The sequence below is a fragment of the Aythya marila genome (genome assembly GCF_965140915.1).
Source record: "Aythya marila genome assembly, chromosome: 12".
In the NCBI taxonomy this organism is placed as follows: Eukaryota; Metazoa; Chordata; class Aves; order Anseriformes; family Anatidae; genus Aythya; species Aythya marila.
The window spans coordinates 8,569,086-8,591,734 of NC_139053.1; the positions used below are offsets into that span (position 1 = coordinate 8,569,086).

Here is a 22,649-nt window from a genome sequence, read left to right on the forward strand (position 1 = left end):
GCAGAGGGGCATTTCTGTAAAGTCCACCTGCAGTACAACCAGAGGATGGTGTGGATGCAGCAGGAAGGAGAAAACATGGACCAAACAGGCAGGCAGCCAGGTCTACAACACAGAAGTCAAAGCCTTTAGCAGCAAGCCTGCTTGTTTTAATTGCACACCCCCAACCTAAATACAAGCAACTGGAGCAGAGGGACTGGCTGAGCTGCCCCGTTCAGACACTGGTCTGTGACCCTCGTGCACGCAGGAGGCAGGAGAGGGAGAGCAGCAATGGGCACATCCCCTGCTGCACCCAGCAGCCAGTTCCTCAGCACATGGTCAGCTCAGGCCCCCTCTTCAGGCTTTGCCCGCAAGTCCCATTTGGGACAGCAAAAACCATCCAGTTAGCAGGTTTAGTTTGCTCCAACTACAACACTTCACGTGAACAAAGGCCTGAGCTGTAACTCACACCAGGCACACCTTTAAGGTCACCACATTTGAAGTCCCCTCCCAGGTTTTTTAAGTTCAGTAGCAGGACAGAGACATAGGCAGAGCCAGGCAGGAAGAAAGGGACAGCAACACAAACACACAAGCAGGATCTGAAGCCAGCTCCCAGCTAACATAAACCAGTTCAAGGCTGTTTGTAGAAACAGAGATTTTACTCACAAGGAACAGAGAAAACACTACCAAAACATTCTAATTAACTCAAAAAGTTACACAAGAGTTGTTAGATCCAGGCCAATATTTGCATTCCTATAATTATGAATCTACTACTGCAGGCTTTTATCAACCACCTGTACCCACCCCTCATCACCTCTTCTTCAGCCTCAGCAGCAGAACCGAAGCAAAGCTTCCTGCATCTTGCTCCCTGCTCACAAGGCAGGCTCCCTGCTGCTCTTCAATTCCAAGCGAGTGGCAGGTTGGCTACTTAGGCCAATAAAGGCTGCAGAGGTCAGAAAGTTGCCCACCTTACAAATCCACTCTCTTTCTAACCCAGCTGAGAGGAAGGTTCATAGAACAGAAACCCTCATGGTTTCATTACTCCAGGCAGGGAAAAACAGAAGTGCAATGTGACCTCACTCTACTTGCAAGCTATTTTTCTTCTTCCCATCTCATTTTATCTAGGCCATGCTGCTTTAAATCCTTCAAGAGGAAAAGCAAAAAGTCATTCCCGTGCTTTGCATGTAAAGGGGCTACTGTCTCTTGGCCCTGTTTGTATCCTGCTCCACTCACAGCAAAGCTCCCCAGGTCTGCAGTGCTTCCTCCAGATCACAAAGAATTCTTACACCCAGAAGAGAAACACTACTCAATTCAGGGAAGTCTCTGGAGACCTACAGGATGCGAATGGGAACACGAAGAGCAAAGCATCTGCTGTCTTGCTCTTCCCACTCCATAGATGGGGTGGGCCTGACAGACACAAAGACGCGATCATCTGTTCTTTGCATCACTTGAGAGCACTTTCATTGAAGAAACGAAGAAAAGCTTAGTAAAAAGAAATATACAGAGAATCAAAGCATGGCTGAGGTTAGAAGGGATCTCTGGAGATCATCTGGTCCAACTCCCCTGCCAGGCAGGGTCCCCAGATTCATGTTGCACAGGATAGCATCCAGGAGGGTTTTGAACATCTCCAGAGAAGGAGACTCCAGAGCCTCTCTGGGCAATCTGGTCCAGTGCTCTGTCACCCTCACGGTAAAGATGTGTTTTCTTATATTCAGACGGAAAAATAAGAATTCTTTACAAGACCACCATGCTGAAGTCATCAGAGATTACAGCACTTCAGTTGCCTGTGAAATGCAGAGGAGGGCGGCCACCAGCCTGATCTGATACTGAACCGAACGCACTTCTCTGTCCATACAATTTCTAACTGTGCTTTTTGGCCATTTTTATGCCAAGTTACCTGGGTGACAGTTTCAGTATCCTCCTGATCCGTACTGTGCCGTTCCACAGGGTTGTTTGTTGCAGGTCTAACGTTTTCTACACGCTGAAATGCAAGCATCATGGGTTTAATACAGCGTGTGAAATGACAAAACAAAAACAAGCCCTTCGAACACATTCAGACTCTGCCTTTTGCCACATCATGTGTTGTGTTCAATTTAGAAACAGATAAGTAAGCAATAAACAGAATGCACTGTGTTGAAAGAGAATTCTCTCTGCTTCCCCACACACAGACTGGAACTGCACTCCAGATAACAGCACTATCTGATGAGCACACAACCAGAATTCAATATTCTTATTAGCACAAATTTTGTCCCCAGACTGCTTTACTGAAATCTGCTATCGCTAATTAAGAACACGGCACCATTTTGCTGTATACTTTCTTTGCAGAAAACCTTCCTAAATAGTACAATTCAATTACGTGTCAGCAGAGAAATCAACTGGAAATGTTCTAAAGGCTCTGCACACGAGCAACGGGGAAGAGCTGCTGTAACTGAACAAATATTTGTCTCTAGTCTAGCTAGGACATTTTCAATATATTTTTGGTACATGACTGAATATACTGCATTTACGGAGCTTTAAACAAAGGAAAAACAAATCCCAAGGGTTTTATTTATTTATTTATTTATTTTTGTTTTTAACTAGAATTTGGCACTCTGTAGCACATTTGAGATGGTACAGACAAGCACTGGATGCACCCAACAGTCCAATTGTATTGATCAGGGGCATCCTGCATGTGTGGGTGACAGATTTCTAGCTTTCCTACATAAAGAAAGCGTCCTGTATTGCACATGGATAATGCTAAAGCACAACTGAGACAGCAGCTATTATCCTAACATATCAGAAGGCCTTCCAAGTGCTACGGCAAGGACTGGATGTGTATACTTGAATCATACACAACAGTGAGGAATTCTGATTAAAGTCAGACATGGCAGTCTGAGAACACATCATATACCAGGCAGCCAAAACTGGTTTGGCTCTTCCGACTGCAACACCTTCATGCAGGTAAAATCTGAAGAATAACATTGCGTTAAACTAAGCTGGATTCAGTGCTTTGACTTATCCCATGCCCACCCCAACAAGCTCAGTTCTGTGATAAGACAGACATTTTAGGTACATGGTCTGGTGACTTACCTGCGTGGGGAAAGGTACCTGGATGCGCCCTTCTAAGATGTTGTCAGTGGTTATCTCTACGGAGCGAGTTAGCTGCAGATCCTGTAGAACTAAGTGATAAGGAACCTGAGGGAACATCTCCTGAATCTGATGAGCCTGGAGAAAGCAAGGTTTATACAGTTAGTATCAGGGATAATTAGAAGTTAGCTGGTTAAGTCTCTTACCAGGAAAAAAAAAAAAAGAGCAGTTCAAAGATGCTGTTTAGGATATCATAACCCACATATGAAACAAAAATTTTAAAAAATTAAAAAGAAAAAAAAAAAAAAAAAAAAAAGGACAACCTATGCTGGCAGTGACTTACAGGGCAGTATTTTGACTCCACTGAAGCCAACAGCAAAACTGCAACTCCTATGGAGACATCACATGGTCCTGAAAATTTAGGTTCCTGTTCCTTTGCGCTTGTAGATGCACAAAGGCTTCACAAGCTTCCCAACCCTCATTTTATGACAGCCCTTTTAATAAAGATCTGTACAAAATTCAGGTGTGACTGAAAGTTAGCTCAATATTAAAAAATATAAATATCATTTTGCTCTGTCCCAGACAGGTTTCCAAAATGGTAAGGACAAGCAGAATAAGCTTTAATCGCCTATTCTCTCCAGCCATCCTGCCTACAAACCAGCTCTAATACAGTCTGAAAGCTCAAGCAAATTAAACCAGAGTTGTCAGGGCATTGTTATTGGATTTCAAGTTACTTAAATGGTATCTGAATGAAACAGATAAAAGAGGGCAGACAAAGCATATGCTTTTAGAGTCCAACAGATGGGCTTTATTAAATATTAAAATCTGTATTTTAACTAATGCTGAAAAATAGAAGGGAAAAAACTGAGAACAACACAAATAAGAGTAAAAGGTGTATGGAAAGCAAAGCAAAAACTGTGCACCAGCTGACAGTGAGTTCAAACACACACAACTACAGCAAACTTAACTCTCCATTGTACTTATCTGTGACCGAAACAACTGACCTAGCATTTCAGCCTCTGGTCTTTCCCTTGAAACACTCCTCTAAGGTTTTATTCAGTAACACAACAGAATTTCACTTAGCTTCTATTAAAAACATATAACACTAACAGAAAGGCCCAGGTTAGCAAACTACTAAAGCAGGGATTTTAATATAAGTTGTTGCTACTTTTAATAATGCACAGCGATAGAAAATCATTACTTATCCTGCATAAAAGCCCATTAGTGTCACACTGTCCTGTAAAAGAAAACTAAGCTGACCTTCAATGGAGAGTCCCTGCATATTTAACACACCAAATCATCTCCCAACACCTTCCAAGTCCTGACCCTGAGCACCCTAAAAATTTTGGCCTTATTCTATAGAGGCTTAAACAATCACAAAAGTTATGAAGAGATCTTACGTTGAGAAAACTTCATTGTCTTCAGGAGGCCCCTCACTGAACACATATTACCTTAGGGCACAAAACAGCTTGAAGAACTTAAAGGAAATGGCACTTCTCAAACTAAATGAACTTAAATATTTATATTGCATGATGTCATATCCTTCTCTTTTTGTTCTACATTGGAGTGTTTGTTCATGAAGTCATCAAACCTGGGACTTCATCCTCAACACTCCTATTATCATCATGAATCAGCAAGTCGACTGTGCTACAGAGAGCCCCATCCCACACTGACAATACTCCCCAACAGATACAGCTATCTTGGAGCTTAGTGCTATTAAAAATAAATATATATAAAAAAAAAAAAAAAAAAAACACAGAGAAAGGGGTTGACCAGTTGCCACTTGGCCAACAACTACATTTTCTGGTTGCAGACTCTGACCCTTCACTACTGGAAGCGGTTAGTGAAGCCAAGTAGTGAAAAAAAACCTGGAGTCACACCAAGCAATTTGAGAAAAGGTCTACCCACGTGCACCTATATCCCACAAAAGTACATGCAACTTTTCTCCATCACTTTCTTACCTCCAGCCCTGTCCTTTTGCGTTTGCACGTCTGAATCAACCTACAGCCCTAGCTTCAATGAAATAAAGCTTTTCTCACTCCTAAGTACTGTTTTGATTTCCTTCCTCCTTCTGTTCTCTAACTATATGCAGCTCTTTCCCTCCTCACACAAACAGGAGGGCTGAGGTCCAAAACATTGAAGTAGTCTTACCATAGCGTTGAGCTGGGAGTTGCTGGCTTGTGCAATACCAAGGATGTTTGTAGTGTGCATCACTTCTACTGAAAAACTGGGCAGCCAGCTGGCAATTCGAGAACCTGAGAACAAGAAATCACCAAGGAATGAAGCAGGAATGTAAGAGGTTCTAAGCAGGTGAGGTACTCCTGTGTGTATTCAATTCAAGTCATCATATTTCCACAAGGTACATATGAGGAGTTCTGCACTGCAATCCATCCGTAAGGTTTCTCAAAGATGGAGTTGGCTGGTGTGAGTCAGTACCTGCCGGCCTCCCAACAGACAGGACAATCTCTTGAAACACACTCACAGTGGCTTAACAATCTCAAAGTCAGAAGAGGATCAAGAAAACAAGAACACCTTATTTTCTTTAATGTTCCCATTAGAGAGAAAATTAAAATAATCCAGAACCCAATTCAGTTCTGGAACACACGAATAACTCCAGCAATTTTACTAAAAACAGGCCTGCTTCTAAACAACCTCAAAGTAGTCCCAAAATGGGTCAGATAATAAGTGGCTGGCATCACTGAGAAAACATCACTACGTGGGGACAGAGTAACTTCAAGTGACTGCTGTAGTTATGTGCTCAGGCTCAGAGAAGGGCATGTGGCTGACTCCCTCCTCCTTCCCCGTTTCCATTTAAATAAATGCGTGGTTTGAGCTACGCAATTTCTCCTCCTGTCTTCACAGTAATTTTGTGGGTCTTCAAGCCACAGGAGAGCACTGGGGAGGACAGCTATCACAACACAGAATGGTATTCTAAATATAAATGTCTCTCAGAGACCTAAAACACCCCAAAAGTGGGAGCCATGCAAGAAGCTATCAGCAGGTCTCAATACTTAGAAGCGCCTGACCCTCTCTGCTCGTTATTCTCCCCCACAATCTCCAAAGGCTACAAAAACAAAGAACAGCTCACTGTGCAAGCTTGCAGCATCTCAGCTATACACATTAACAGGAGCTCCACAAGGACAGAGCCCAGAGATGAATATTTGCACTAGAGAAACCTACTGAGAAGTAACAAGACTGCCAGCAAAACCCTAGGAAACTGTGGCAGACAAGCACACACTGTAAAAAAATAAAAAGGAGGATATTCCTTATAAATTGTCTCTTGCAGGGAAAGTTTGTCTGCACACACACAGCTCATCATGGCCTAAGACGCACAGGTTTTGTGAGTACTTGTAATAGGCTACTGAACTCCCTGGAACTAATATGTGAAGCTGTTCCAGTTACAGGACTTCTAAGAAGCAGCTTCTGCAGACTTCTGTACCTGACCAACCACTACAAGGTTATTGAGTGGCAAATGGAATTGTGAGAACTTCACATTACCCAGGGATAGGGGAAAGGTTCAGTTCTAGACTGTCCCACACAGACTCCCTTCCCAGCTGTCAGTGATTAACCAGCCACCTGGTGGCAAAACAAGACACAGGAGTTTCCCATTCTGTTGGTCAGCAGGGCATGCAATGGATAAATGCCAGCAGTGACACTGTTAACCTGAACAAATCAAGAAAAAGGAAGCACTTATCGGCACAAAATCTTTCAAGAAATCCCTATAGCTCTGGACAATTTCAGAGACAAAAGAGCAGTAAGAAACATGAACAGAATTCACTCCTATGCAAGGCTGTTCCCTCTGTTTATTTGGGCAACAGCAGAGGATGTCAGATGTGCTCAACTCACCATCGAAGTGGAAGAAATGATTGTGCTGGTTCAAGCGTGGTCTGCCTTCTGCTACTGCCACAGGGCCCAGGTTCTCCTCCAGATTTTCCCTTTGGTGATCCTCCCTCACGTGATGGCTGTCAGTGATATTAAGAGACATTCTGCAGGTTGGGCAAGATGTATCTTGTTCGAGCCAGGACCGCAGGCATGAGCTGAGAGGAAAACAGTAATATTGTATTGAGTTTGCAGCAATGTTCCAAGACGTCAGTATCAGAAGTACATCGAGTAGCTGTAGTGTATTCTGTACAGAACACCAACAAGTCCACGTGAACTGCTTTGAGATGATTTGTGAGATACACCTGATGAGCTCCTGACAACTGGCACAGGCTTCTTACTTCTTCCAGATAAAAACACTCTAGGTGTTTACTTTTTATAAAGAAGCTTGCAGATTTATCCCGAACTTCAACGCTCTGCCAGCCTGCTGACCCTCTAGCTCAGAGCAAGTAGGTTTTGCCTGGAAGGTGAAACAAAGCGTGTCTTTTGTCTCACAATCCTGCTGAAAAATCCAGCTGAAAAAGGACAAAAAGCAACTAGACAAATATTTCTTCAGATGGTTTGGATTGGAAGGGACCTTAAAACTCATCCAACTCCAACCCCCTGCCACAGGCAGGGACACATCCCACCAAAGTGAGTACAACTCAGGGCACTTTCTCAATAGATAAACATAAACCAGTGCTGTGCCATGGCAATGCTCACCTAATTCTGAGCATTCACTGTCTTGCAGAAAGTGAGAAATGTTTGAAATGCAGGTTTCAACACTCAGAGCTGTGCCTACTTTTTGATTCAGACTGCTATGACCCAACTGAGGTATTTTTTTGCACGTAAAACCAGATTTTCAGCATGGAAGACTGAATTTCACAGAACCGAACACAACACACATTTCAGGACTACAACACATACTTCACACTTGGAGGGTGTGTTGGTTTTGTTTTGTTTTTTTTTTTTTTCCAGCAGGAGATCTCAAAGCATTTTGGAAATGTAGAGACACAAAAAATGGTCAAATAAACCCAGCCACCCAGGTGCTGGAAGCCCCAGGGACCATTCCAGCCTGCACCAGCACCCAGCCAAAGGGTTGATCACCTCCAGGAGGATGGCTAAAACCAGGTCAGGCTGGCAAGGTTTCAGGGCAACAAGCGTTTTGAAATTGGCTGAGTGCTTCCTAAAAGATGAAGAGAGTTTCTACAGAGCCTAAAAGATTGAGACACCCACTCCCATTAAACTTCAGCTGTTTATCTCCGTATTAATGATCTCAGCAATGTGAATCATCCCTGCCATCTTCTACTCCAAATACACAGCTGTGACAGAATTCACATGACATTGAGAATGGACACAAAAGCTCCATGTTGGCGAAATCACCAGGCTTTTGTGAGGAGAGAAGCCATTTTTATCTGGTATATAGGGTTATTAATTATGCCTATTTTTATATGCAAGCCTAAGTCATTCACTGCAATATGTTCCCTCCCTAAATGCACCAAGGAGGTAAGGGAACTTATTCAGAAAAGAGGCAGATGGGTCATTTTAGACACAGAGAAAACAACTTTCTGAAGAGGAGACCCTGGGCTTCTCAAGTGCTCAGGAGGTGATTAAATATTCACACGATTCAGTAGCACTGCAAGAGGAGTCTCTGCTACTGAGGCAAATTATCTCATTAGAGACTTCTTGAAACACAGATAAATATTTATGGCAAGGTTTGTCACAAGTGACAACAAATTAGCACACAGATTATAACCTCTGCTCTGACAGCTACCAGAAAAGTAAAAAGCTATTTGTGGAAAGGAATCTGCTCACATGACACCGCAGGGAGAATTTAACTGACCGTGCACATTAACCCACCAGGCACTTCAGAAATTCCCGATTCAAGCCCCATATCTCTTTTTGTCACTAAGCACCTTCTCCTCAAGAAACTGGCTGCTCATGGCTTGGACTGGCATACGATGACACCAAGTTAGGTGTGTGTCAATCTGCTTTAGAGTAGGAAGGCTCTGCAGGAGGATCTGGATAGGCTGCACCGATGGGCTGAGGTCAACTGCATGAAGTTCAACAAGGCCAAGTGCCGGGTCCTGCACCTGGGGCGCAATAACCCCAAGCAGAGCTACAGGCTGGGAGAGGAATGGTTGGAGAGCTGCCAGGCAGGGAAGGACCTGGGAGTGATGGTGGATAGTCGGCTGAATATGAGCCAGCAGTGTGCTCAGGTGGCCAAGAAGGCCAATGGCATCCTGGCTTGTATCAGGAACAGTGTGGCCAGCAGGGCTAGGGAGGTGATCGTCCCCCTGGACTCAGCTCTGGTGAGGCCGCACCTCGAGTACTGTGTTCAGTTTTGGGCCCCTCGCTACAAGAAGGACATGGAGGTGCTTGAAAGAGTCCAGAGAAGGGCAACGAAGCTGGTGAGGGGCCTGGAGAACAAGTCCTACGAGGAGCGGCTGAGGGAGCTGGGCTTGTTCAGCCTGGAGAAGAGGAGGCTCAGGGGTGACCTTATCGCTCTCTATAGGTACCTCAAGGGAGGCTGTAGCGAGGTGGGGGTTGGCCTGTTCTCCCACGTGCCTGATGGGCCTCCACCATCCCTGGAGGTCTTTAAAAGATGTTTACATGTAGAGCTCAGTGATCTGTTTTAGTGGAGGACTGGTTAGTGTTAGGTCAGAGGTTGGACTAGGTGATCTTGGAGGTCTCTTCCAACTTAGACGATTCTGTGATTCTGTGATCTAAGAAAAGGTGCATGTAAGGTGCACCCTGCCTTCACAAGCATCTACTGTGGTTCACTGCTGAGTGAGTGCAAGAAACAGGATGCAGATCATTCCTCTGGTCAAGAGCTTCCCCGTTCCAGTCACCAGCTGCCTGGGGACCTCTTGAGCTAGTTTGTTTAACCTCCTTCACAGCCCTGTGAACTCACAGCCCCATGGAATCACATAATCAGACCTGACCTTCACAAGCATCCTGGAGCATTCATCACCATGTCTGGATGTGCTATACGGAAAAATATTTGCTGGTTTTCTCTTTAAAGTAGGTATCTGAAAAGCACAGAGGAATCTAACTATTTTTTTCAATCACCTGAAAACCAACACACCCTTATGGAAAAAGAAAAGCCTGGGATAAACTAAAGGTGGGAGAAAAAGAGTCTGTTTTACCTAGCATTTAACACAGCAAAGCAGGGTAAAGACTTGCAACTGAGATCACATTTTATCATTATCTGCCCATCAGCTGAGAAGACACAAATGTTAGTTTGAGGGAAAATAGAATGGGCCAAGTGAAACAACCAGAACATGAAAATGACAGAAGCGAATGTGACCCTTACTTTGTAATTAGAAACAGACCAAGCGAGCCCAGGCAGGAAGCAATCCCAGCTTTGCCAACAACTGGTTGGTTGTCAGCCTGCTGTAACTTTTAGACATTCCCACATAAACCTTCCTTTCTATGGTCAGTTCCACTCCCCCCAGCCCCAGCAACCTACTTGTGGAAGAGATGGCCGCAAGGGAGTTTACGTGCAGACTGCATGGAGTCCCAGCAAATGGCACAGTCGTCATTATTGACTGCAAGCTCCTCTGGTGTTGCAACTGCAAACCTGCGAAGAAAAAGGAAGAGAGAAATTATGATTACCCCATCTCAGCACAGCCTCCTGTGTAGAGAATCCTGCACTGAGAAAACCTTAATCTCAGTGTTAACTTTCCCTTGGATGAGGTGTGCCAGAATATTTATCTTTTCCATAACCAGAACTCATGCTGCAAAGGAAGTTTCTCACACACATCCCTTCCATGCCTTCTTACAGACATTTTTGGCACATCTCTGACTATGTCCTAAGTTCAAATAGCTTTGACTTATTATCTTCCAAGGAGTACGATCATTAGGTAGAGAACCTCAAGTTATAACCTGTATAGATTTCACTTACGTCATTTTTTTAAGTGAATTTTAATAGCTGTACCCATTAAGATGCCTTCTCGGGATCATAAGCATTTATGGTCTGACTGATTTTGCCCTCAGATTTTACCAACCCCCACTTGTCTTTGAATTAAAATATCACATTTTTTAAATTACAGTGCCATGCAAGGAGGTACTACATAATACCCCAAAACAGACAGTATAGAGGTGAGTGTTATAACAACAGTATTATGTGTATATATACATATATATAGTACGTATTTCACAGTACTGCTAGTGTGGAATATATGTGAAAACCAACTACACAAATGCACGAAGCCAGCTTCCACTGACAACTTCAGCAAGAAGCTAGAATGTGGTTCTTCCAGGACAATCAGGATGACAAAACCATGTTAAATGACTCAGATAAGATGTCTGAGATAAGACACTTGCAACTCAAACAGCTTTGTGAGTAACTTCGAGGAGTTTAGCAATTGCATCTTACTGAAAAGAAATAATGCACTGGGGATGAACTTTGTTCTGCAGCTCTTAGCCTGCTATTACAGACACTAGATAACCTTTCACAAAGAAAACCAAAAAAAAAAAAAGAAAAAAAGAAAAACAAAGCACCTGGCACAACCCTAGGTTTTAGCAGGCCTCTCCATTTCTCTACATTGCCACACTGCCAGAGTACAGAGGGATGGCGTAAAGTAATCCTGAGGGGCTCTCAGCTCCACTCCAATTACAGAACTAGTTTGGAGTCGGTTTAATAAACTCATACTTAAAGGCTGAACAGATCTTTTTTAATTAATATTTTGATTAAATTTCAGGCAGTAACTGAATGGCATGGCCTAAGGAAATTAAAAGCATTTATTTCTATCCCAGCCAAAGTCAATATGTGACAACTGAACCAGGCAGAGCTCTGCAGAGCTTGCACCACCCCTACCGCTTAGGGCAGTAGACAAGGGAGAAGAAATACTGGACAGGGGAGTTCACTTGTGACCGATAATAGTTGTTACCTGACATACTACTTTTATAAAAGTCACTCCTACGTATCCCTAGAGTGTGAAGATTTAAGAGTTGGATTTGGAAGACTGTATCTCTCCAGATCACAACATGTCATCATGTTTCAAAGTAACACAAGAGAACCCCAACTTCTTGACTGGGATTCTCTATGCAAGATAAAAACCAGTACCCCGGAGCAAGTAAGAAGCTCACCTAGCCTCCATGTTTCCAACCACACGCAGGTAGTTCTTGTGCCGCCGAATTCTTCGTTGAACCTCATGAAACAGGTAGCGCAGCTGCATGAAAATCACCAGGCTCGCCATTGACAGCCAGATATTGCCAAACAGCTTTGGGAAAGAAAGGAGAAAAGAGAGAAAAGTGATCAGAAACAAACACTGTGGGAACCAGGAGGCAGCCACAAGAAACTGCATCAGCTCTTAAGCGAAAAATATTTCAAGAAACCAGTACTTGAGAGCAAACTAACCACGCTTGTGCACAGGAACTGCTGCTCTTTACGTCCTCAAACATGAGCAGCACAGCATTTGTAATGAGGATAAACTGTATTCAAGTGTCATTCATTTTACCATCCACTGCTACCAGTGAAAATAATTCAGTCTGATTACTCAATAACAGAGCTAATTAAACACCTATTAAATAGGTAATTATGCCATAGTTCATACTCCATAACAAAATTATTTGTGAGGACTTCAAACTGCACAGGAGGAAGGAATGACAGAATCCCCTGCACTACATTCTCCTCTTAATTTAAAGACTTTTCTACAGTTGGTTCATAAAATAAGCAAAACAATAATTATATGTATTTAAAATGCATATACCCAACACTCTATTTTAAGGCAAGTTTCTTTGCTCAACATTATCTCCAATATTTCATACCAGCATGTGAATGTGATGCATCAAGTCCAGCGAAAGCAGGGTGAGCTCCATGATAAAATCTGTGTAGTACACGTAAGTGCCTTTGCCTTCCCATGTTCCTTCATGGTTGAGATCCCAGAGATGAATTACGTACCTGCGAGAGCAGAGAGAGTAACATTGTTTTATGTTTTTCATTAACTAGAGACCCACATTTTTCAGCTTCTCAAGTGCTTCTCAGGCAAGATTTTGGAGCTTCATGACAGACCTGAAAGGCCAATGGTGACCAGAACAAAGAGGTTCTGCCCTACACATCATGTCCTACACGTGCCTTACAGATACACATGCATGCTACTTCCTTCAAGGAAAAGTTACAGAGATCAAGATCTTAAAAGAAAACCAGTAAAATAACATTAAATAGCATGAATCAATCCCCAGGCAGCAGCGTTTTAATCCATACCTTAGCACAGTACTACGAGCACCCACTAAAGCTATCCATGCATTGCAGAAATTGTATTTAAAAAGCAGTAGGGGCAGAAGTTAACTGCCTTTGCCCATCTCCAAATATACATTTGCAATTCAGCAAGTTAACTACACGCAGCTCTTAAATGCACACGCCGTGTACGCTACCTTCTTGAACAACCGTCACAGAAAACACGGGCTACTCACCGTAAAATCACGTGAGCAGTTCTGACTGTCACAAGCAGAGACTGCAAAAAAGGAAAAAAATGACACGTTAACAACATCCTGGCATGGGCAGTGGTACTGAGGCAGGGGCTGAGGGCTCAAACACAACATATTTAGTGCAGCTGAACAAACTCCTGTGAAACAACGGTCATTACAGACGACTGCATGTGTGTAATGTACCTGTAATAAACATGAAGATTATACATAAATTGAAATTTCTTCCACACAGAGAAGAAATTTATCCTTGCAGAGCTCAAACACGCAGTGCTCACAGAGCAGCCACGAGCATCACAGCCTCTAAGCCCCTCTTTCCCCCCCCCCATTTACGTGACATTATCATTTCCAATTCTCATCACTCGGCGTCGATATCACAATCCCAACAGTTACCTCCTGGTGAGGGCAGCAGGCCCCTCCTCATCCCACCACTAAAGAAAATGCTGAACCAGACAGCAGCAGCAACTGGAGGAAGAACCAGAGAAGCACTTTCAAGTCATTTCCCCCCTTTTGCTAAGATGTGAACAAGGGCTAAATAACTTCTCTCCCCAGTGATACTTACTTCTCTAGGTTGAGCACAGAGAAAAAACCTGAGTGCATCACGAAGTGTAAGCAGACCAGAAGTCTGAAGACAAGTCACCACAAAGGTGTGTTTCTAGACCTCTGTAGAGGTTTCTAGGTCACCTCTCTCTCTGTCTCACCTGCCTGGCCCCAGCGTCCCCTCCCTTTGCTGTACCATCCCAGTGAGAGACCAGGCAGGACGAGCCCCCTGCACACTGCCCATGCCACCCCATGGCTGGCAACTGCCAAGAGACACCAAGATGCAAAGGATTTGTGAGGAGCAACTGCAAACCACTTCTCTAAAGCTGCCTGATGGCATACCTTCAGCGTAAGCATTAGTCATGCAAAAACAGTCCAAAACGCTACCTTCCTGGTACAGCACTAGAACAGTTGTTCTGAATACTTTTTCCATTTGTAAAAAGTGTTCTTAAAATGCTTCTCTAAGCATATTTAACCCTCAGTAATGTCCAGCATATTTGCCAACTATTTACTAGGTGGCTTTAAGTAATTTTTTTTCTGTGCCTATCACACCAGTCAACTTTTGTCCTAACGAGGGCTTCAGGCTGAGACACACAAATCGTTCAAATAACACAGAAACAACCAAGAACGTAACAGCGAGTCACCTAGCACCCCGTTCTGTTCTCAAGACAAACATCTTTCATAAAAATATCAATCAACACATCAGCTGCTCCTGTGGGGCATGTCATGAGACCCCCTCCTGTCTCCGTTACCCCATCTGTGGGTAACAGAAAGAGGCTGCACTTTGTTCTCAGGAGGTTTCTGGCTACAGAGAAGCTTTGAGCAGACCACAGAAAAAAGTAAATATGTCCAAATTCTAACCATGCAAGTGGTAAAACAGAACCTGAGCTGCTGGATGGATATGCCATTGAGCACAAACCAGCCTGCACGGCATCGTCTCCAATAAGGAAGACATCTGTCAGGTAGAAAGCTGAAGACTCCAACTCTGAAACTTTTCAGAGAGGTTAAAATGTAAGTCAGCATTTGGAATCTACAGAATTTCAGTACTCCTCTTTAAAATTTCAACGTTTTGTTGCCAAGACATGATTTGTACCAGTTAGTGCTGAGGCAGCGAGAGCATCAGCACCAGAACAACAAGGACTGGGTCACGGCGATGGTCTCCAGTTCCTCCAGTGTTTCCAGAAACGCCTTTCAGCACGCTGAGATACTTTGCAGAGTGCGTAACGTTGCATCACCAGTTACACAACTGGGCAGCCTGGGGTCTGAGCGCATGGCAGGATGCTGTCAGTGACGACACTCACACAGCTCTTGCTCTGCTCTGATCAAACTGCCTCGCTGCACACACTCCTGTCCCCGGGGGTCTCTGTGCCAGGAGGCAGCTGGCAGGTACTGGTCCTGTACGTGAACACGCTGCTGGGAGGCTGTAAGATGATGGGTGTGGGACAAGAAGTTATGCAGGAAAATACACTAATACCTGGAAGGCATGATGCCGAGATCTGAACATCACTGTCGTTAATTATATGGGCTTAACTGAGACATACGGAACTGGATTAGAGTACGTTTGCTGCAGGAATGGAGAAATAGTTTCTTAAAATAAGAAAGGTGCGAAGAGGGACAGGATGGTCATTATTACACTGTAATTCTCCAGTGGCAGACATCACAGCAAAACAATCCTCAGTGTTCACATACAGAAAAAGAAGAAACAACCAGACTGTCCTTATTCAACCTTCTCTGGGCACTTCCACATTTCACATCCGCCCTTTGCAGGAAGGAAAACACTGACCAACACCACAGAACAAGGGGACGCCTAGCTAAAGCCCAAGGAAAACATCCGTATTGCTCTACTGAAAACCCTCAGGCATCAAGCTAAAAATCAATGCTTGCAGAGTCAGGAGAGAGATGAATAGCTTAATGCAACTTAATGTAATTAAACACACACTAATGGAACACGTTTGGCAGGGTCCCTCTCGAACAGCGTCACCCGAGCCACCACCAAGAAAACATTTCAGCCTTCAAGCTTTGATGCAAAAAGTGCTGAGAGCTCGAGGACCACGAGGTGTCACTGCTAGTACCTGTACGGAAAGAAGCCTGAATGCTTTACTCCATTTACATGAGTGCTGGCTACCGAAACCAAGGAAACTCCCCATGGCCACCCATATTAAAATGGTGCAGGAAAGGACAAGGTTGGACAATTTCACATGAGGAAAGATTAAACAGACTAGATTTCTTCTGCTGGAAGGAGAATCAGAAGGGAAACAGGTGAAAGGTCTCTAAAATTGCAAACGGGACAAAGAGTAAAGAGGGAATGGTTCTGTGCTGTATTTTATCATGAACTATGAGAAAACAGCCAGGGCTGTTATCAGGGAGGTGAGTCACAACAACGAGAAGGGCTCATCTGCGTACACAAAGCAGAGACTTGGAGCTGACTGCTTTTGGGTACTGCAGAGGCCAAAGTATCAGTGAGGTCAGTGAACGATCAGGCAGCTTTCTGGAGTTGACCTGTGGCTAGCAAACCCAGCAGCAAACCTCAGCTCCAAATGGCCTCAAAAACCAGGAGACCTTTTCCTACACATTCTCCACAAACCTCCTCTGCTGCACACCTACAGCTTCGTTGAGGACCACACACTTACGCTCTCCTTTATTAATAAGCAGGCAGAACAGAACCCACTGGAACAAATACCTGGGCCCCATCCTGCAGCCCAAAACACGTCCACCAAGACATTGTTCAGAGCCAAGAAGCAACACTTCAGAACCATGACCCTCCCTGATAAACCTGCCCCAGGCGGGTACAAGGCAGATACTTCCTTCTGCCGAGCCAAGATAAAAGATGCACCACGAATGAAACCCCAGCTATTAGAAACAGACAGAAATCTTCAGTATCCTTCCATCACGTAACTGCAAACCTGGCCCCACAGCATATTCTTGTATTTAAGGGAAAGTAAATCGATGTGTTAAATAACTGAGCTGTGGTGTGACCAGCACAGTACCCTAAGATGTACCAGCTGATTGTTCTCTGTCCTCCTCACTAACTCTGAGTATGAATTCAAGATAGTGGAAAGGCAAAATAAATCACACATGCTATCTGAACTAAGGATGTGCCTGTGTGACTTAATTGCAGCTACACTGGTTGCCACCCCTGTAAGACTGTCACTTCCTCAGGCAGAGTGCAACAACCACCATGTCACAAGCATGCCGATCTTTGCCCCACAAACACATTGATGCTTGCCCCACAAATGTATTGATGTTTAGAGGAGTGCACAAACACGAGCTGCTCAGCTCACCCAGGATGCAACTTTTCACACAAACAGAAGCAAACCCCATGAGCATGCCTTAGGGGAACGATGTTAGTCATGCTCCTGTCTGGGAGAAATGAAATAGAAAATACCACCTCAGAGAAACAGGCTGAAGTGCACATTACATGTTCATGTACACCCTCTCTCTCTCTCTCTAATGGCCATTTCAACTAACCCTTCTTGCAATGTTCATGAAGCACAACCATTATTTTTTCATACCCTGCCACTTGATTTCAGCATCATCTTACAGATTTAGCTTCTCATCCTTTTCTTCAGACAAAGAGTATTTGTGGGGTTAAGCTCTAAGCAGGGAAAGCACGCAGATCTGGCAACTACTCTAAAACAAAGAGGGGGGGATTTTATGCATCTTCAGAGTTTCTTCCTTGTGGGAAGCTAAAAGGAAACCCACCAAGGAGTGTCATACACCCCAAAGAAGGAATGAAAAGCACGGCAGAAACAAAGACACCTGAAGGTAGCCTCACCTCTGCTGCCATGAAAGCCAAGGTGTGCATGCCATGGGTGTAGCCAATAACTGCACAGACGACGGCCAGGCCGCAGCAGGACAGGAGCATGGCGATGAGAAGGGTCAGCACTCTGATGTGGCTGCTCATGGGTGTCGTAGGAGAAAAGGAGAGCTGCAACACAAAAACATAAGTAACAGGTTTAAAGAAGCACTTCATCCACCCTGCCCTCCATACTCACCTCCTAGTTCAGGAAAATCTTTTGCTTTCCAGAATAAAACCATGAGGTTTTGCAACCTCAACCATGCAGAGTAGCAGTAAGTGATGCGGAATAAAGCTAAAACCATGCACCATCCCAAAGCATTGCTCATCTCCCTGTCATTTACATTCACGGGGTGTTTTTTTCAAGCCAGAAGGGATCATTATGATTATCTGATATAATGTTCAGGTCACCTGTGTGAGAAAAACACAGGCACTTTCTCACCCAGTAGTTTCTGTATCAAACCCACAGCATCTGCTTCAGATGAATACGTGCTTTAGAAAGACACCTAACCTTGATTTAAGGGCTTTGAGCAATGGGAATAATTAACTCTGCGTGTTTTTTCTTTTACCTCACAGCTAACCTGAATTTGTCCAGCTTTATCTTCCAGAACTTAACGACATTGATAAAACTAGAGATCTCCCCCCAAAACTCACTTGCAGCTAGAGACTGCTGGACAGAGCCTACTGAAAATAGTTTTGTGTCTCATTCAATAGCATATATAACATATTAATTATCTAAACTACTTTAACAGTAGGCTACTGTATAAATCAAAAATGACCCAAGAGGTGATGGATTTTAACATTCCATCCCCTTATTTTCAGGGTAGGAAAGAGAAGAATGGGACGAGGAAAGGAGTTGCCCAAAGCTTCATTCTGGTCTGACTGAAGTTGACTCCCTTTGTTTTTAAATTGGTTCTTTCTTCCTTGTTTTATATACATGCTTTGAAGGCGGAGGGATATAATAAGGATTCTTTCCCACACGAGCTTTGTTCTTTTACAGCTTTCTGAACTACACCAAGACTACTATATGTCTGCCTCGTTCATTTCTGCCTCGATTTTCCTAACCCCAACCAATCTAATTTCAAGCTTAGTGCTTAGCTACTTGTGAATTAACAGGCCTTACTGGATATTAATAAAAAAAATAATAAATTGCAAAGCTACCAAAAGGAAATTCATGGATTCAATTTAGTTCAAAGGTTTATCCAGGACAGAGAAGCTGAGGAAAATGTATGTGCATTATAAATGTTTAAAGAGCAAGATTTATTGTTCAAATTCCAGTTCCCTCTTCCTTGCCTAGCTTTCTTGTGTCTCTCAACCAAAATTATTCCTGGTATTAACAGAAACTGGATATATCTTATGAAGAATGTTGTGCTGTGTATTATACAGACATTGGCAGTCAACACTGGGTAGATGTAAATGAGCTTGAAACATGAGTACGGAATTCACAGAAGAAGGTTTTATGGACCACTCCTGAAGGGCACTGTTCTACAGGATGTTCTGTTGTCAAGATTTCTTCATAGAGAAGAGCTATGAAAACATCACACAGCATTATGTAACAGTAATTACAGGGCACATGCAAGGAGCAATTTATTAAAGAAAATAAACCTCTTCGGCTCTATTTATCTGCTGGGAAAACTGAAGGAGTAAGATTGACGTGGCATTCCTAAGCACCTATTTGAAGCTAATGGAAGGTGCACATGTTCAGCACCTCAGGTGGGGAAAAGGTCTCAATGACCTGTTTGCAACCTCTAATGAGCCAGTGCCTAAACCAGAAGTGGAATTTGCATAACCCAAAAGATAGCCCTTAATCAAAACTTACATATTCAAAGCGATCCTTGCAGAGCTGAACCATGAGATGAAGAAACACGAGCCCAGAGAACCAGAGGCACCACATGACCACTTCTTCCACTGTCTGAACATTCAGCACGCCAAAAATAAAGATGAACTTGTAGAAGATGAAATTCCAGAACTTATCCTTGAGATGCTGAAAAGGAAGATGTTTGGTTACTGCCGTGAAAGCACTGATAATCCACATGCATAAAACTCCCTGCCCAAAGTAAATAATATGTAGGGGAGTGAGGGACGGAAAGAGAGAAAGAAGATGGAAACAGGAACATGACAATGTGTTAGCAAAAGCCAGATGCATACACATCTATAATAGTTATTTGCTACCATTACTGAATTAAAAAAAAAAAAAAATACTAAAAACATTAGAAGTCCCTAATATTTGATTTTCCACACCCAAGCAACACAGCTACTGGGCCTCAGACACAAAGTTCTCCCTGCTGTGCTGACCAGAAGAACAGCCACATTAAGCTAGACAAGATGCCCAAATAGCCTAGCACCACACTCCCAAAAGTACCTGTCAAAAGTAGAGATAAAGATAAAAAGTCAGCTCTTAAAAAGCACAATGCCTACAGTGGAGAATGAAATGGATGAGCAATATATAAAAAAAAAAAAAAAACCTATTCCCACGCACATGCAGCATGAAAGAAAAAGTATGATCTTCTCAAGCAGCAGACAGAAAGCCAGTTTGTTGAGGAGAGAACAATGTTATGGAATAGAATGCTTGGTTAAGGAACACAATGAAATCACCAGGACAAGAGTTAAGACACACCCAGAATTCCTTCCCAATGCTGCCACTTTTGGCTCACCAATGTTAATAACCTCTAAATGAGGACTGAAGCTTATCCCACTGTCCAAAAGCAAATGGATCCACAGTTATTGCCTGCCACTTCTCGTTTTAAGAGGGTGGAGAACGTCTTGGAAATTATCACTGGTTACAATGCCACATCCTCACAGTCAACACAGATGGAAAAAAAAGTCTGGCCCAATGCAATTTCAGAGTGCCCTGTTTGTAAAACACCTCACTTGGAGGCTGTAAGGGGAGGGAATCACAAGCACAATACGCTGTGAGGGATCCATGGCTATTCATGAAGATTTAGGTGCCTCGGCTCTGCGTGTCAAAAATAATCATGGCCTGATTTTTCCTAGAGCACTGCAATTACACAATTATTTTTAAAATATATACTATTCCAACCACTGCTGCTGCTTCCATCTTTTGCAGGATCCTGCTTTAAAAATAAAATGGGGCTTTTTAAAAAACATTCTCACATAGCCTCAGAGCAGGACGAGGAGCATGAGCCTTCAGACCTGATCACCTCCTTTCTCCGGGCACATGCCTACCTACTGCCTCTTACACCTGGGGTGGATCAGGCATCCACTCAGTGCCTGGGGCTGGAGAGCACGTGCACTTCTCGAGCAATCAAGGCAAAAATCAAAGTACAAGAGGGAACTCCAGCTGCCAGTGCTGATAACTAACTATGAAATGTAATGGGGAAATGCTGCCAAATGCAATCAGACTAGGGAAGAATATATGGATGTTATAAATACCATGAGACAAGGTGGACTTGTAAGAAATCTGACCAAGTTTATATTAAGGAAGCAGGATTTTCAAGCTGACCGTGGGCTTATAAAATATAATTAGGACAATGAAAAAGAAAGGTTCACTCCAGACATGAACTGGAAGTTTGTAACTGCAGATATACTGGCTAACTATGAGGGGTTTCTTGGGTGGATTGTTTTCTGTATGGTGTCACTGGATATCACTTTCAGAAGTGAGAATTCCAAGTAGTAGGAATTGAATTTGTTTTAAAATTTATTGTGTAACTTAAGCAGTTCCCTATGGAAAACCACACCAGTCACACACACCATGAAATTATTCAACACCAGAGACACCAGGGCATTGCTCTCTTACCTGCCTCTCGCTGACACGAAGAGGACCAAACACCACATACTGGATTAGTTTAGCAACCAACATCAGAAAACAGCAGGCAGTGTTCACTAGTACCTGCAAGGGAATAAAGCAGTCAGTAACAAATACTTTTGCCCTACTCAAAAAGGGAGGGAGAAAAGGGGAAAGAACGAGTCTAACAGAGCCTTCCTTTGTTTATTAAATAGTTCTGGCTGCCTTTTTTTTTTTTTTTTTTTTTGGTGAAATTTAAGCCTGGCCTCTTCTAAGATAGGGACAGTAGCTGATAAGTCACAACTCCTTTCTAGAAATACTAACACTTGATATACCAGTAAATCCAACAAACCCAACGCTTTGCGATAAACTGTTTTATGCAGATTAGCAAACTTTAGCACTAAGGAGCATGGGGTCAAAACCTACAGCTCGCCAGGACGCTTATTTTGCTTCACGTGCAGGAGCTGCATGTTAAGCATACATCTTAAACAACTCCACCTTCAATCTGTTGTTACTTGAAACACACAGTAGCATGCAAGCTTTCTGTAACAACCCTGCTCACATCTTTCCTGGGAGCCTGCTTTAAAGCAAAGCAGTAAGGAGCCGAACACGCGGGCCTGGAAAACTGTCAGATCTGATGAAGAAATTTGTAATTATCTGTTGACCTACCCGAAACACTAAGAGGCAGGAGGAGGCGATGATGCAGCATCGCCCTGTCATGCCTAAGGCACACAATCAACTTTTCCAGGGCTCTTAATTTAAGGTCCTAATGCCAAGTTTCCGAACAGCCTCAGCAGGCTGAATGTGCTCAGCATTCTCAAAACCTAAGCCTCGGCCAAGCGAGGAAGCCGAACACCTGCATTACAGCAAACACCACCTTTCACTGACAAACGTCAGAAAGTTCAGCAGCAAGATTTCAGCCGGGCATTTCTGACATCCCCCTGCCGAGCCTTGACTCCAGCCAGACCACAGGGAAATCAGCAAAGCGAGAAATTTACTCTTACGCTATCATCTCTGAAACTCGTTTGGGCTTCTAGAAGTATATAGGTATTTTTTTTTAAAGAATGCGTGGATGTTTCCTCTTATCTATGTGCCTTTAAGTATTAATTCTTGAAAAAAATAAAGAAAGCGTGGGCTCAAAGCGCTGATAGAGCCTCGCAAAGATCCCCAGCCGAGCCACCTGAGCACTTCCAAGGCTCTAAGTGCCCAGGGCCCCGCAGCACCCCCTCCGCAGTG

At 43.5% G+C, this 22,649-nt stretch overlaps 1 protein-coding gene across 1 annotated transcript in view; it reads right to left on the minus strand.

Moving 5' to 3' along the window:
- AMFR (autocrine motility factor receptor) overlaps positions 1–22,649 on the minus strand; it is a 29,437-nt gene that overhangs the window by 6,261 nt on the left and 527 nt on the right. The window contains exons 2-12 of the mRNA XM_082769790.1: positions 21,426–21,518; positions 19,488–19,652; positions 17,648–17,800; positions 13,321–13,361; positions 12,676–12,808; positions 11,995–12,128; positions 10,373–10,483; positions 6,889–7,079; positions 5,194–5,297; positions 3,046–3,180; positions 1,874–1,957 (exon numbers count right to left, since the gene is read on the minus strand). Coding sequence (XP_082625916.1) covers positions 1,874–1,957; positions 3,046–3,180; positions 5,194–5,297; positions 6,889–7,079; positions 10,373–10,483; positions 11,995–12,128; positions 12,676–12,808; positions 13,321–13,361; positions 17,648–17,800; positions 19,488–19,652; positions 21,426–21,518 — 1,344 coding nt within the window. The remainder of the gene's footprint in view (positions 1–1,873; positions 1,958–3,045; positions 3,181–5,193; positions 5,298–6,888; positions 7,080–10,372; positions 10,484–11,994; positions 12,129–12,675; positions 12,809–13,320; positions 13,362–17,647; positions 17,801–19,487; positions 19,653–21,425; positions 21,519–22,649) is intronic.